We start from the raw sequence: 17,873 nt of genomic DNA, 5'->3' as shown, positions 1-17,873 counted from the left end.
GCTTTCGTTCGTTGCATCTGCTCGGGGCGGACGTCGTAAGAGACCCGCTCATCGTTGATCGGTTAGTTCAGTTGTTTTATTACAGAGGGCAGCTAACCCTCTAACCGAACACCCTGAGCTACCGGTCACTCAGCTGTGGGGGCGGACACTTTAAATTAACACGCCAGGTTCGCATGAGTGGGAAACCGTGTCAATGCCAGGACAGACTGCCAGAGTAACAGCATAAGGAAAATCTAACGAAGTTACGATCGGTATAAATCAGATAGCAGGAGAACAGGTTTCTCAAGAAACAGATCGTATGACGAAATATGCGACCAATATATGTTACGATGCTTCTGGGGTGGTCATGACATTTGGATGAATTCACTGTATTTCTTGACAATTGTCATACAATACTTCCTATATGAATAATAATAATCTTCAACTCAATAACCAAATCCATTGTTTTACAGGCGATGGGCTGTCATAATCGCAACTGTATGGCTGGCCTCCATAATGATAAATCTATCACTCTTTGCGTGGAATAAATGGGAGCCTGGAGCTGAATGCGAACTGGACAAAATCGTTCCTCTGGGTTACATGATAGCAGCCGGGATCGCAACCCACGGCGGCATCATCGTGGTCGTGGCACTGGTGCATTACCGGATTCACAGGTTAGTCTGCCTATCTAAACACATTCTGTACTACAGTTCTTAAAGCTCGAGTATTTTTCATCCAGAGTCGAGCGAATAATTTATCATCATTAGAACTACCTGATTACAATATGAAATACCGTTGTTATATCCTCCTACATGCTGTGAAACGAAAGGACAATATTCAATTACTGGTGAAAATTTATTCCTGAATTGCCTCTGTAACCAGGATTATTTAATTACAGTATCGTTCTGATAGCTGACCAGAAGGTAGCATAGCCGAATGGCGTTTACAAAATAAATTTTCCTTGCCTATTAGGAAATCAAAAGTGGTATATACCTTGATCTATGTACTGACAACACTAGACTCGTATCCGGGTGGAACTGTTATCTGAACCCCCATCAGCCGACTTGATTTACATTTTCTATATTATACAGATGTCATTTGAAGCAAACAGTGAAATAAATTATTCAAAGAGACAAAGACTTGTTTCCTTCACCGTCACTCTGCAATTAACCTAATAATCAGTCTCCAATGGTCTGAAGGTCAACGGGACGCTAAATTACAAACATTCTTGATATTTCTCTGCAGTGGGATATGACACTGTTCGTGGTGACTGTTCCACGAGATATGGACAGAACGGGGTGAGACCCCTTAGTGCCCTGCTAGATAAGTACGTAATGAGCCGTCACAAGGTTTCGTCTAGGTCTGTTGATTTTTTAAAAATATCGGTAGTTCGATGTGTCTTTACTTAAAGACATCATTATTGCCTCTCGATATATCGAAAAAGGAATCTATGTGTCGCGGGAAAAAAGCGACCTACCGGCCTAAAATAATATCGGCAGCACATTGTAAATATAGTGCTAGTTTCAGAGCTTTATACTGAGGTATTTTATTATAAGATATCCTGTGCATCAACAAGCTAGCATCCTGCATGTCCCCCTTAGTGCAAGAACTGAAAGGAAAACGATGCGCGTTCACGACTGGAGATAGCCACTTTGCTAACAATGATAACTGTATATAAGTATCTTTTCATTTCTGCCAACGCCAGCGATCTGCCAGTTGCAGTTTCAAAGCTGCGTGGTGAAGCTAAACGTTGCAGTTTCCGTCCGTACCGCCGAGCGTCGATTACGTCACCATTTCACCTCACACGTCCCCACCTACCACAAAGACCAATCTCGCCATTATGATTTTTGTTCACTATTTCCAGAAACTGTGTTTTAAGATTTCCGATGTGGAGAAATAGCACACTACTTGCGTTGAAAATTGTTTTTTAACGCAACTTTCTTGTTATTGCTATTTCTTCGCATCGGAAATCTCGTTATTCCATTCACACCCTCCCCCCCTTTCCAGACCCCCAGTAAAATCGGACTTGTTCTTTTGTGCGACCTATACTTGCTTCATACATTCATGTAGAAAGATTGGACGTAACGAAAGCCAAGAAGTAGTAAGACTCCTTCACACAGTGAAAGTGAAATTATGCTCTACCACTATTTCAAAAGAAAAGCTTTAAATGTTTACCGAAAACTGTGGAAAAATATAATGTACAAAAAATATCGGCACTCGACATTAACAATTTTATAGCGATATATCGATGTATCTGGGAATTTAATCGCCGATATATATCTAGACTTTTGGAAAATATATGGACATATCGATATTTTATCAACAGCCCTAGTTTTGTTCATTCTCTCTCTCTCGATCCGATAATCACCGGTAACAATGCAAAAAAGTCTCTCTTCCCAAACAAACTGTTCCTCACAGTGGCATGCTACTACAGATAGTGATAGAGCTTCCTCCATGTAATATGAGTGTATGCATTGGACGCTTTGCTGACGTTCGTAAAGATGCGCAGATTTACGTTTACGCTGTTAGCGTGCTCGTTATTTCCGTTACATTAGGACTATCAGCTTCGACATGCGTTAGTGAACTGGTATTGTTTCATAGCTGCTAAACGGAATAAATCTATTACCATCTTCTAACGATGTATATGTCGTTGTGTCTGCAATCAGAGGATTTTCTGAAACACAAACACGTATGATGTTTCGAGTAGACTCCGGGATGAGGCATGTGCTAGGTAGTGAAGAAATGTCTATCTGATTATAATAAGGCAAACTTGTTTTAGCAGTAATTCAATGCCCTAATAAGTAAATATGGAGAGGAATATAAACAGAAACAGGTATCTATCAATAAAAATAGGAAACTATCCGTTGTGTCTGCAATCAGAGGATTTTCTGAAACTGAAACACATATGGTGTTTCGAGTTGAATCCGGGATGAGGCATGTGCTAGGTGGTGAACAAATGTCTCTCTAATTATCATAAGACCAATTTGTTTTAGCAGTAATTCAATGCCCTGATAAGTAAATATGCAGAGGAATATAAACATAAACAGGTATTTATCAAGAAAAATAACAAACCATCCGTGAGTGTTACAACCATTTTTAATATCTATACAGTGGATAATCTTAATCGTAAATAGTAGCTTCTGTGTTGGGAGTGTATTTCGCTCACGTCCTTATCTCAGCTCTTCGTAAAAACCATCATCATAATCTTCTATTAAATTCCTCGCACATTGAAAACATAAGAAAATGTCAGATATCACCATCTCTCTGTCACTGTTGTAATGTTCTCCTCTTTTTCTTGGTTTCAATCCACACGGGTTTTTCCTATAAAAGATACATCGTTAGTTTCCTTTTTGGCACTGTTATGTTGGGAGAACCATGCAAACCGTCTCCTTGAAACTGGACTAGCAGGTTTTCCTTTTTTTATAAGACAGTTTACATCAAATCAGTTAAGACTGTTGAGCTATGATACTGCCAATAAGCAGGTTTCAGATCTCTGTTTACAGCATTTCAGCATTTTACAAGGAGAACACTGGGAACGTTCGTAAAATACGTCTAAGCCTGAAGCTAAATTGTCGTTTACCTGAAGTACAAGATACAAATTTATTTCGTCTTGTTATATCTTTAAAAATACAAACAGGATACATTTTATGAAAGAAAGACAGAACATTACAGCATTATGATTATCATTCTGTCGATAACGAGACATGTAGAGACAGAAAACAAGTTGGAACTGAACGAAGATGAGTCAGGAAGCTCAACATTTTCTTCTTGGTTGCTAGACCTTCTATCGGTACTTATTTTTCTGTGGAGTCAGATCTTTGAGTTCTGTATAGTTATGTTTTATAGCACAGAATTCAGTTTGTGTTAATTTCAGGAATGAAATCTTATTCCAAGAACAAAAATGGTTGTAACGCATGTGAGAGATGTTCATTGAAATGAGATTTCGGCCGAGCCAAAATTCCTGTTTCCCCGTAATTTTAAAACCCGTGTATTCAGGTAATATCAGTAAGATCTATATTTGTTCAAAGCTGTTTAGAATACAAGTTGATTTTTTTTCTCAACAGATTAACAGCAGTTGTCTATAGTCTCATTTTCACAACTTCGTATCAGCAACCACTGGTCACATTGGATGAAAAGTGAAGATTTATAACATAACTGTAGTTTACAAACGCATTTAGACACCTCTAACTGTCATAAAATATCATAAATAAATGTCAATAGTGAAGTAACATTAAGGATTCAGCTTTACTGGAAAATCTATTTTCAACTTACCGAAGGAACTATGTTGGAGTTGGCTCACAGTCGCTAAAACAGCGGAAAGCACAGATGTCCTTGGTCAATCTGGATTTTGAGTCCATTTCTCCCCGAAAGCGACATTATTGCCCTAATAACTGATTCAGACACTCAGTTATATGTAATGAGGCAATACCAACAGTCACTGGCGGGAAGTCACATAATTTTCAGCAATTTTCAGCAATCATCTGCGCACACAATTTTCTAACTTCTACCTTAAATCCAGTTCATCATCACATTCATAGGACAGCGTCCATTCAAACGTACAGATTTATTCCATACGATTGGAGATGCCACCTTAATCTCAAACATAGTTTTAGGAGGCACATCGCGGTGGCCGATCTTCTTTGACAAAACTGGCAGTGGAGAATCTGAGACGGACATCGTCTCAGAGCCGGATCTCAGTATGAATTCAAATGAGGGCTACCACCTTGACAGCCATGAAAACTGGACCTACGTCCGTGCAGCTTAACTGTCGCGATGAGTCCACTTCTGTTGTTATCCGAAGCTATTTCTGAACAGTGACGCTGCAGGAGCTCCACACGGCTCCTGGGTATCACAACGTACTTCTTTTCTCTGCTTGGTGCACAACTGTGTTGGCCGTACAGTTTGAGCACTCTGCTACCTTCTCCTTGTGCAGTATAAACTACTTTGTCACGGTCACTCTCAATATCCGTAGAACAGAAGCGATAATTTAATATACTCTGGAAGCTAAACACCAGTTAACTAAAGAGTATCGCTTCTTGAAATAAAATCTTCTTTAATACAGTAATTGGCCCAGCATCATCACATAATTATATATTCCCATACAAAAATAGTAAGCTGAAACAAGACACGTATAGGAACTACACAGCAATTCTATAACCTATTTTGTGCGAAAAATCAAAAATAAATTACAATATTAACGATAACCGAAACATTGATGCACAAGTGCCGATCATGGATTAACCGTAGAAAATATAGCAAGGCCGAATTCCATCATGCTAAATGTGCCGTTTCAGTACAGCACTATTAATGTCACCAATGACTATGAGTATCCAGACCACATATACAGCACAAACATCAAGGTAGCATATACTGATATCAACGGTCTATGTGAAATGAATAGGAATAAATGGAATGCCTCCTTCATATTTTCTATCATCGTGGAAATGGTTTGAGGAATACAGTAACGTATCTCTCAAGAGCAACCCAGCGGCCCTTAATAGTAGGCTGTTCAAAATATTTTTCCAGGACACAATCTCTGTGCGATTGAATGTAAGTAGAAATTAACATTCACTGCATATGAGTAGGGACGTAAAAAGTTTTAAGAGTACTGTATGTTTATACAGGTAGGCCCAAGAGGAACTGTCAGTACTGATGGATATGGCAGGAGCGCTCAGTCGAAGAAAAAATGTCTAGTAAACATTGCCATTAAAATGCACACCTTAATAGATATTTGCACGTTTTCAGTAGAGGAGACGTATTTCACAGTAGTGAAGATGACCAAATGATCATAGTTCTTAAGATAAACGTTTACAATTAAGAGCCCGTGTTTACAAGACAGTTTCCTTCGAATAATCGTTCCTGTCATTGCCCTGCATATTGACCCTTCCTTTTGGGACACTTTGTGTACCGTGTAAATGACTCAACTGTGGATATATCGAAGCTGCACTGTGTAGTAATTTGTTATTTTATTCCACATAGCCCTTTCTCAAATGCTACATGCACAATTGCCGTGTGTCACACAACTATTAATGAGATGATTTCCGTGGAATAAAATAAGTTACATAACGGAAATTGCCTCTGAGGTAGCTTTTGAATGGGAGTCTTGAAGTTGTATACCACGTAGCGTAGACGAGCTCAGATAGTCATCTGCGGATAATGTCATGTAGGATACAATTTCCACCATGGGAGTCAATACAACTGTTCAAACGTTTTAATGCGTACCGAAATTTACCTCAGGTCTCTCACGACAGAACTGACCTCCAATTCATTGTCAATGAGATGGGCTACTGAGCGTGTGTGTTTCTATGAGGGACGTTCAGTAAGTAATGGAACACATGGTTGGAAAAAGGCGGAATTTGTTGGGGGAAATCGAGGAATATTCCTGCTTCAGTTCCCATAGTTTCCAGAATTTCCGCTAGGTGGCGACACCAAACATTGCCTCCTAATTGGCGCCGGTAACGGAGGTGGGCTCCAAGCAGAGAGCTGTCATTGAGTTTCGTTTGACGGAAAACTAGGGCATCGCAGGTATTCATAGGCACTTGCAGAACGTCTACTGAGACCTGTCAGAGAACAAAAGCACGGTGAGTCATTGGATGAGGCGTCTGTCATTACCGCAACAAGGTAGCGCCAACCTGTCCGAGCACCCTCTAGCCAGCCGGCAGCAAACAGCACACAGCAGTGCCTCCTGCAGTGTTGGAAGGTGCGGACACTCGAATTAGAGGTGATCAACGAATCACGTTCAAACAACTCGTTACACAACTGTACGTCCCTGTTGGTAGTGCTCGCTGAAATTCATTGGACTGTTCTTCCTCATCCACCATACAGCCCGGATCTCGCACTTTCCGACTTCATTTGTTTGACCCAATGAAGGATGCACTCTGCGGAAAGCAGTACCTGGATGATGGGCAGGTTATTGATGCAGCAAAACTTTGGCTCCGACACATAGAGGCCCTTCCAGCAAGGTGAAGTGACGCTGCGGAACCGAACGGAAATTATGGTGAAAAGTAGGGTTTGGTGACCAAAACAGTGGGGATTAATACGACGTGCCTGAATCCTGAATGAAACCAACCTGCTTTCAGAAAAAAAAAATGTGTTGCGTTACTTATAGAGTGCACTTCGTACATGGAAGTACAAGGTAAAAGTATTTCTCTCAAATGTAGCTGCTCATTAACATACTTCTACGTACGTATCTTCATGTCGCGAAAGCTATGTTGCTAACATTCTGTATCTACTATCACATCTGTGCGCTGTAAACCACTAAAAAGTGCATGGCGGAGTATACTTACCATCATACTACATACTATCGTTTCTTCATTTTCCAATCGCGTAAAAATCCCGTGAAGATTGGCTGCTTGAATGTTTGTGAGAACCATTAATGGACTGGCCGGTGTACCAAGCCAACTGTTATTAGTCAGAAGCGCCGTTTCGGTACGCGTCTGTTGTCTCGTTCAACGAGCGCTAAAAGATCGTAAATTCGTGTAATTGCAGTTTCTTGTACAGTGGTAGGTGGGGTGCCACGAACCGTATACTAAAAACTCTGACCGGTGGGGTGTCAGGGCGGTTGGAGGTCGTTTAGGGATCGGGTCGAGGTTTGTTTGAAGGTAAATTTTTACGTGTTTCTTGAACAAACCGAAAACGACACCCACTAGCCAAAATAAAATTAACTTAAATTTACTACAAAAACAGATCTTACTAATCTCTTCTTTAGGACAAATAGTTAACACGATGCAGGAGACTGAAAAATCGCAAATTGTTGAAAATTGTATATTAATTGTACAAAATTACAGTTCCTTGTTAAATTATGTGAGTAAAGAACAAATAATAGATGAGTGTACCACGTTTAAGTGCAGCAGACCCATATTAAGGGATATATTGTGTTATGTAGGTGTGACGCCATGGAAGGGGAAACGGGTGTAGGATAGAAACCTGTGGGAAAGAACGTCTTCAGAACCACTTCCCACCTTTAACGGTCTGCAGCCCTAAGAGAGAACAGGTCAGTCTTCATGTTTCACATGTTGCGCTGACTCTTTCACAGCGCACCTTATAAATCAGTGGCAACACAGTGACCAATATTCCAGAAAAGGGTATGTTTATTTTTTAAAAAATGGGACTAACTCTAGATGGAATACAGATATGAGTTACTGATAATACAAACACGAGATACACATAGAGACAGAATCTATATAAATCACTGCACACTGCTAGTGGGGAAATTAGTTCTTAGTTATCCTATAGAAAACTGTAGCGTACTTCTGAGGAAAGTCATTTCACCCACCACGAGCTCTGCTCATTCTGCAGAGTTTACCAATAGACCATACCTCCCCACCATTTTCCATCCAGTTCTCGTATATAAGTATACAAAATTCCACTGTGATCCAGGCAGCTAGGTCATAACACCCCTTATATCTCCCCAACCGTGATAGATAGTAGATAAAAATATGCCGTTTGCATAGTGAATTTCAGGGACAGGGGCTGCTTGATTACAAAATATTTCATGTTTGTGCTTTTTTTATAACAGAGATATGAGGCCATCTTTGGTTTTTTTAAATGGAACCCTATGTTAAATTTTAGCGTAAGATGATGGGCTTAAAAAGACGGTTTCAAATATGTGTATATCATAATATTTAGGCGAATAGTTTTTGAGACACAGATATATTCTCGTATAGTGTTCGTCCTTCGAAGCGGCGTTGACCATTGCGACATTTCCTGCCGCGGATCGTCCTTACACAAACACGCCCATTTACCCGACAATAGTAATACATACTGCGATATTTTGCGCAAAAATTAACTGATGATGTCGCGCAAATATTATTCAGTTATTTGACAAGTGTAATACCAAAATAACAGACAACATACAGTATTAAAATACTACAATATGTTGTTACATTTTAAGTAACAGAAATACAAATGTAAATGAGGAGGCCCTTATTGGTCACAATTTTTTCCTAAGTATTTGTTTTTTATTAGAAAATATTTACTATTGATCACAGTACGAAGAAAATACACACATAGATGCAAAATACATACCGTACTGTACATGATACAAAACTTTACTGAAGCATGTGGTCAAGATGCTTCCCCTCTGCTGCAATGCACTTTTGTAGTCGCCGTTCGAATGATTTGTGAACGGCTGCGAGGGTGTCACATGAGATATCACAGCACGCTTCGATGATACGTTGCTTCATATCGGCTGGCGTAGTTGGTATTTGAGCATACACTTTATGTTTGATTGCTCCCCACAGAAAAAAAAAAAATCAAGATTGGTCAAATCAGGAGACCGGGCTGGCCACTTCACTTCAGCACGTCGTCCTATCCAACAATCCGGTAACTTTCTATTTAACAGCTCTGTAGCCAGTAGCCACACACACACACACACACACACACACACACACACACACACACACACACACACACATATATATATATATATATATATATATATGTGTGTGTGTGTGTGTGTGTGTGTGTGTGGTGGTGTTATATTTCAGTTTATTGAATGATTACTCATTTGCAGTTATTAAGTGAGTTTTAATGGGAAATACGTTCCTATAAGCAATAAGCAATATCTGGGGAAATTGATTGGACTGGCAAATACATGTTTTCTGGTGAAGAAATTCCAGTTATGAATGTTTCAGAAAGCAAAATGCATGGTGTTGTTTATGTATCTCGTTGAAAAGAGTAAACCAGTGCAGACTCAATTAAATGAGGTGACTCATTTCTAAAAGAAGCTCTGACAAAGTAACAGCCTACATTATAGAGCTTAAAGTTTACATTCAGCTCACAAAATTTGGTTTTATAACTATCTATTCTGTGCGGATTTTGGTGATGATGAGTTTCTTGATAAACAAAAGTCAGAAACTCAACAAATGCCACGAAGGAGTTTTATGTTGACTCCTTTATTTAGGACAATATAATTGCAGCTTGTGCACAGGAGAGGATGGGCAAATGGGGAGCCACCATCTGAAGACATATCGGCTCTGTTGTGGCTGTGCAAGCAGCAGATGCAGATCATCATGACGATCACTGTACAAAGTTCTTAAGAGACATAGGATTTACATCGAGAAGAAGACGACACCCTGACCATGAAGAAATTTCTCCATCAATGGAGGTGATTTTCAGTTACATAGAGAGAGATGACAACTGCTGATTCACCTTGGATGAGCTGTTGGCGTTAATTTCCGGAAAAATACCTCGTATAATGTCAGTCACGGACAGAACGAAAGTCACACGAGGGGTCTGTGGTAGTACTTATCGATACCATCCCAGAGGCATGGCGAAGTTAGCAACGGAATTGTAAGTTTCCGTCAGACGTCGATAGCGGTTGTGGGACGACCCAACAGTCCACGCTCAGTGAGCCACGCCTCCAGCGGCTCTGGACTATAAGCGACCTCTCCCACCCCGAGATAGGACGGCCGGCGACAACCAGACGACCCACTTGCCCTTGGAGCCCATTCGATGCGACGCCATTGTTTGTGCTTAGCACAGCGAGCATCTTCTTGGAAAAATACAAGTTAAGTAAATCTTCTGTGTGTTAACTTGTTCGCTAATAATTTCGGCTCCCGTCCAGCTTTCTCTATGAAGACAGTTGCCGCACCACTCTGTAACCCACACCTCCGTATCATTGAGTATGAAGTAGTACACAACACGGAGCACAATGTTTTCAGCATAATTCGCACCAGAAAATCTTTGGTGTGCTTTTCTAATTCAAGGGAAAATTTTTGAAATACATGTGCCATTCTTCAAAGAGCAAAGACGAACATACTGAAGAGAAGTGAGCAGTAAAATCATGTGCCACAGTTATATTGGAAAATAATAGCACATGATAGTTTGCAGACACCTTTTTCTTTCTACAAAGTATGACAGTTTATATGGTATGTCGACGACAGAGAAAGAATCCTGCGATGACTGCAGATAGTGCCGCAGGTTGCCCCAAAGTCGTAACACAACACACACATCTTGTACTAACACGTGTAGATCCAAGTGATGATGGAGGTTTAAACCATAGAAATATGTTGTGGATTTAAATAAACAGTGACTGGGAACAGTACACTTGTTGTTTCATTCGTTATCTTGAAAGATATTAAGTCACTATCTTATCACAACTTTTTTTCCATCTTGTGACAAATTCTGTAGAGGGGCTAAGGAAATAGTACCTCATATAGTCTTCTTCTTCATGGACTGCTTTTCAACGAACAATAGGGCTAAACATCAAATTTAAAAAAAGTGAATATTGCAGCCATTCACAATTGGCCGTTCATATCTCTTGTCGTCCATATTGCCAACCACATCACTCACCGGAAATGCGGATCAGAAACTTGATCAGTCTCCTTTCTGGTTTGGGTTTGAGTGAGCTTACTACAAAACTTAACAATTGGAGCTATAAGCTGTCTGCCACACTGAAGATACAATACTAAGTGAGATATTCTGTCACTGTACACTGTATATTCGAAAATGTCGACTTCCTTTTCTCAGTGACTGGGATTCTTTTCACAGCATGGGGGACAAAACACAGCATCACGACCTCAACTCTGCATCATATGAAAAGGTGCAAGGTTTAAATCAACTCTCTCTGCAACAAAAGTAGACCATCTAGGTATTACGGAACTTAAGATATCAGTGTTCTAGACTTGAACAGTGTGCAAGTTTGTCTACTCACATTAGAGAACAGGAAGGGAAATCTATGAATGTGTGTCTTATTGCATGGACGAGGGACTTCAGCTGAAGATACATGTGAGAAAAAGTACCACCACAGCTGTATCTTGTGAATGACTTTATTCTATCACACGACTACTTTCGGCGGCACAATACCGCCATCCTCATGCCCCACGACAGTTAAAAAAGTATTTGATTTCCTTTGCGCACTTACTGTGGGATTCTTGTTACTGGCACACGTGTCTACAAAACGGTGTCGAGTATAGACTTTGATGAAAGCTAGCCCACGTGTGGTAATAACAAGGATACCATAGTAAATTCGACATGGAAATCAAATACCTTTATGGCAGTGGTGAGGCCTGAGGATGGCTGTAATGTGCCGCCGAAACTACTCGTGTGATAGAATAAAGACGTTCTCAAGATATAGTTGTGTTGGTACTTTTTCTCATATAGGATGGGAAACGCTTGGGTGATACTGTCTGTAAACCAGAGTAACAGCAACGCTTGTTATGGGCAAAGTGGCTTTTCCAAGAAGAACGCTAGAATTGCCATGATAGATGAAAAGTACCACACTAGCACTGTTCAGCGTTTTATGTAAATTTTCTCTGTACCTTTTTCTCGTGTTAGTATTGTCAGTAACTCATGTTTGCATTTCATGTAGAGTTCAAAGAGGTTCAAATGGCTCTGAGCGCTATGGGACTTAACTTCTGAGGTCATCAGTCCCCTAGAACTTAGAACTACTTAAACCTAACTAGTCTAATGATATCACACACATCCATGCCCGAGGCAGGATTCGAACCTGCGACCGTAGCGGTCGCGCGGTTCCAGACTGTAGTGCCTAGAACCGCTCGGCCACACCGGCCGGCCATGTAGAGTTGACCCCAATTTATAAAAACTAAACATCCTCCTGATGGTGTATCTGCGCACTGTGCTCCCACTGATTTGTAAGTCTCGCTGTGAAAGAGTTGTTTAACTTTGTGAAGTATACTGTAGTTGCTTCTCGTGACATAGTGGGGTAGAAAAGTGAGGACTCGTCTGCTCTTCAGTTTGCAGGCGGAGGTGCTGGACCACATTCCGGCGACCTGCTTTCCCTTACGCCTCTACCCTCCACACCATCACAGCCCCATTTTCAAAAATGTTCAAATGTGTGTGAAACCTTATGGGACTTGACTGCTAAGGTCATCAGTCCCTAAGATTACACACTACTTAACCTAAACTATCCTAAGGTCAAACACACACACCAATGCCCGAGGGAGGACTCGAACCTCCGCTGCGACAAGCCGCACAGCCCATGACTGCAGCACCTTAAACCGCTCGGCCAATCCCGCGCGCCTCACAGCCCCATCACATGCTTTCTTTGTTAATGTGACTCTGATACAATTAGATACGTTACACGTATTTAATAATTGTTATTAATACACTTAATTTTACAATAGACATCAATTTATAACTTTAAAACACTAGTTTTAATAATTTGTTTCTTCTATCCCCTGCATCACCGAAACTATTTTCACAAGAGGAAAAATGAACGGGATTTCTGTTAGTAAATTTAGTGTAGTTTAATTTTGTATTGGAACACGTTTTCGCTAGAGGATATGCCTTTCGAGTTATTCGAGAAGGACTTAAAAAAATCGACCTTCACACGCCACGCTCACACCCCTTCTTCTTCCACAAGAAATTTTAGTGTGTTATTTATGGCTCTCCCACCAAAAAGAAATTGTGACTACACGAATTATGTATCCTACTTTTCATTCATAGGCTGTACTATGTTGTGTAACGTAGCGTGTGGCGTGTTAAGCTAGGCGACTTATGAGGTTAACTGGAGAGTATGGTCCTAATTCCAGATAGTGCTCCTCCTCCTACTCCCCTTTCTCCTCCCCACCCCCCCTTTTCGACAGCGTGGCGAGCCGACGAGGAAACGGAAGAGGCGCTTATGTGTCGAAAGGAAGCGTACAGGCATTGACATAGTGGTTATAATACACCTTGCGTTTGACAGAGTAGCAGGTATTTTAAAATTTATGTATATTCGCAGATTCTTCTTGCAAAATTGCTTTTATTTGAGAATAAGAGGGTCTGCTGAGACGTAAGGCCTCAGAATTTTTTATGTGAAAACTGATAAACATTTTAAATAAACAAACGCTTTTAACATTCTACAAATTTATACTTCATGTTTACATATATGTAGCCTTCTGCCACTATAGGGCTCCGAATTGTAGTGTGTAGCATCGTGGTGTGTAACGAACTATGTCGGCGCTCGAGAAACAACGTGCTGTAATCGAGTTCCGAATTCGAGGAGTTCGTCCACACATGGAGCGCCCTTTCCTTTAGGCACCCGGCCAGCTACTCGCTTGTGGCTAGAAATCGCTCACGGAACTGTTTCTTGATAGCAGGATAAGAAGTGAACGCCTTATTGGCTGGTCAACACGTTCACCTACTTTGGTGCCTCTGTGCTTTTCTTTTTCGGTCAAACTCAGATATAAATTATATGCCCAAGTTTCGACGACCCGATAGGATCTAAAACATAGCTTTATTGCAGCATGTCCGATCATAGCGAATGAATATCTTCAGTCTATTCACGCTTCCTTGAAGCAGCGACTGAAAACAAGTATTGCAATAGACAGTGGCCATTTCGGGCACCTGATGACGTAAATGCTATTTTAAGGTATTGTTTGTGACCACAGTCTTTTGCGATTTCATTTTATTGCTATTTCTGATTTAATTTTTCCAATTTGAGGGTTTCTCTTCACTTTAAACGAAGTTATTATGTAAATATACCTGTTTTCTGTTTTAAAAACCCCTATGACTGCTGGCAGACACTTATCTTTCAAGTCTCTGGCAGAAACAAGTGCTGAACGTGTTAATAGTTAACAGGTGAATCATCTTCAGATGCCACGTCCTTTGCTCCAAGTTGGTGTGTTGTTCCAACTTCATGTAACTACGTGCGATTAGCATCAATTTCAAATTAAACTTTTCTCCACTATTCTGATTTTGTAAGCGGATTCTCTTAGTTGCGTCAGGTTGGTGAATATCATCAGCCTGGCGCGACGGTTCCATACAACTACACGATCTTCCATGAAAGACAGCAATTACATGCATGTTAAAAGAGACAAATCTTAAGTTCTAAATACAGTAATTTCTCCTAACTGCTAGTCGCATTTTGCAGAGCGGAACGTGACCGAATTTGTATAATTTAGATCTACTATAGTAACAGTGGAAACTACTGTAGTTCCACTGGAAAAAATGAAACTGATTCTGATATTTCTGTAGCAGATACAGCTATGACAGGAGGCAATACTTCATCTAGTGAGAAGTTTTTCACACTTCATTTGGGTGAAAACTGAATTACGATATCATGAAAGGTGCATTGAGCCCTCAGCCAGGCATTTTATTTTGAATAGCAGAGTAATCACGTAGATGAAGAAAGGCTCGGGAAATATCTGAGGTCAATAGCTGACCTGAACTTTCAGGTGTTCAGATTGAACTACTTAAAACGTGGACCCTTTTTATTCCATGAACCGTCGAAGATTCCAAAACGAAATTCTCGGCGTATAATTGTACGCAGAAGGTCACGCAACTTGGTTGCATGTGTGATCCACTTAACTTTTCCATCAACAGAGGTACTGAAGCAAGTATGTATTTTTTAAAGAAACCATTATATTTTTGACGGTATTAGAAAGTACGTGAAAAGTCGAGTACAGTGAAATAATGTTTGCGTTGAAACTTTTCACAGAAGTATCCGAGAAAGAAACTAAAATTAAAACGTAAGGCGGTATAAATTGGGTATTGCCAAACGAAAACGGCAAAGTGGACCTCTCATGCCACGCTCCATCGGTATATACAACAGAAAAATAGTGGATTAAACTCAGAACAATGCTTTGCCAAGATAAGTGTTAACTGATTAATTGCGCATTGATCTTCTGAAGTACAGTGGGAAAAAAATGGTTCAAATGGCTCTGCGCACTATGGGACTTAACTTCTGAGGTCATCAGTCCCCTAGAACTTAGAACTACTTAAACCTAACTAACCTAAGGACATCACAAACATCCATGCCCGAGGCAAGATTCGAGCCTGCGACCGTTGCGGTCGCGCGGTTCCCGACTGTAGCGCCTAGAACTGCTCGGCCACCCGGGCCGGCCGAAGTACAGTGGAATCAGTCTACAAAGGTCACTAATACTGAGATAAAGCCAAAGTTTATTTAATTTATGCTGTTCGTAAGATATTTAATATCGTAGGATCATTAATTTCTTGACATCTTTTAGATTTGCAAATGAGTTTTAGGAATAAGTATTATCTGACAGTATACTAACTCATGGAGAATGCATAAAATTCGTCAGAACATACATAGAACTGCTATTCTGTAATCAAAAATACCGTACTACTTCCTTCTAAAAAGCTGTTGGTATCCACATCTCGGAAATATTCTTAATATTTGGAGCCATTTTTCCTCAGTTCGCAATCATTCGAATATATTTTAAGGCACAGATTTTACATTTTACAGTACTCCTGAATGATTGTATTTACCATTCTCTTCTGTAACTGTTTTTAGTTTCTTTGGGTTGCGCTGTTTTCCTTAAACGAGATACCAGTGTTACGTTTTTTGAAGATGTTGTCAATCTTATGACAGTTAACTGTGGTACGATATGGTGCAACATATTGGTTTCCGTTATGGTATAATTTTTCTGGTGTGATTTCCATTGTGTTACTGCTACGTGTTGCTTCATCGCGCTCTATAGAAGTTGAATCTCCATCGATGAAAACCTACCTAGATGGCCGTTAGGAGGCATAGTATCGCCGAAGCGTTGTGCTCTCATTGCGAGCGCTCCACCAGTCTCGCCACATGATTGCGCCGCCGCTAGTGTTCCTTGCAGCCGGTTTAAATATCGCCCCAGAGTTATTTCTGTACTCACATCTGATATTGTCGATTAATATCATCACTGTAACATGAACTACGCGATAAAAACCTCGCTCCACACTTGATTCTTCTCTTTGGTCATGTCACGAATTGTGTCTCTCTTTGTTGTTGACCTGTTGACATCGTTGTGGCAAAGTTACTGGCTTTGCACCTCGTTGTTGTATAGGCTGTTATGGGGTTATCATAGTCTGAGTGTTGTCCGTCGTCAATCAGCCTTGCTTAGCTCGACTGCTGCTTGGCACCGTGTTTTCCTCCGCAGGCGGCCTTTCCTCCTTCAGACTTCACCAGTTTCTCTTCTTGGTCGTCGTCGTAAGTTCCAATCGGATCAAACTGCTGAGGTCAGATGTCCCTAGGCTTACACACTACGTAATCTAACTTCTACGCTAAGGACAACACACACACCCATGCCAGGGGAAAGACTCGAACCTCCGACGGGGGGAAACAGCGCGAACCGTGGCAAGGCGCCTAACACCCCGCGGCTACTGCCCGAGGCTTTCCTAGTTTCCGACGCCTCCACTCATATATGACTACCAGCGAATTTTGTATTGTATTTAATTTTGCTGTCTCTGTTTCAGTTTCAGTGCTGTTGTGGAGCTTGTGTGCTGTCTTGAACATAGCATCCATCATTTTCTGCAAAGCTGATGATCATAGTTTTCCTTGATAGTCCTTTTTGCGATATGATTAATTGACAGACCACAAGAACATATGAACATTTAACAGGCATATAAATACTATAGACTACAATATTCAGTCGACAATGGAAATACAGGCAGAAGACACAATACTGTATCTCATCATCCAAATCACAAAATCTAACAAGAGACACAGATTCATCATTTTCAGAAGCGAAGTAGCTACAGACATGATAATTAGCTAGGAATCAAACCACCCACATTCTCAAAAACTGTGGCCAGATATATGATATGCCGACTATGCAGAACAGTCGTAAGCAAAAATAACTGTCAAGAACAACTAAATATTGTTCAAATGTGTGTGAAATCTTATGGGACTTAACTGCTAAGGTCATCAGTCCCTACGCCTATACACTACTTAAACTAAATTATCCTAAGGACAAACACACACATACCCATGCCCGAGGGAGGTTGGTTGGTTTGGGGAAGGAGACCAGACAGCGTGGTCATCGGTCTCATCGGATTAGGGAAGGATTGGGAAGGAAGTCGGCCGTGCCCTTTCAGAGGAACCATCCCGGCATTTGCCTGGAGTGATTTAGGGAAATCACGGAAAACCTAAATCAGGATGGCCGGACGCGGGATTGAACCGTCATCCTCCCGAATGCGAGTCCAGTGTCTAACCACTGCGCCACCCCGCT

The 17,873-nt window shown here is 40.8% G+C and overlaps 1 protein-coding gene across 1 annotated transcript in view; it reads left to right on the top strand.

Moving 5' to 3' along the window:
- LOC126184220 (adenosine receptor A1-like) overlaps window positions 1-17,873 on the top strand; it is a 56,671-nt gene that overhangs the window by 23,377 nt on the left and 15,421 nt on the right. The window contains exon 2 of the mRNA XM_049926587.1: window positions 453-653. Within this exon, the coding sequence (XP_049782544.1) occupies window positions 453-653 (201 nt within the window). The remainder of the gene's footprint in view (window positions 1-452; window positions 654-17,873) is intronic.

Source organism: Schistocerca cancellata, chromosome 4 (genome assembly GCF_023864275.1).
Source record: "Schistocerca cancellata isolate TAMUIC-IGC-003103 chromosome 4, iqSchCanc2.1, whole genome shotgun sequence".
Classification (NCBI taxonomy): domain Eukaryota; kingdom Metazoa; phylum Arthropoda; class Insecta; order Orthoptera; family Acrididae; genus Schistocerca; species Schistocerca cancellata.
Note: the sequence above shows the minus strand (reverse complement) of the source record. Positions and strands in the feature narration are given on the sequence as shown.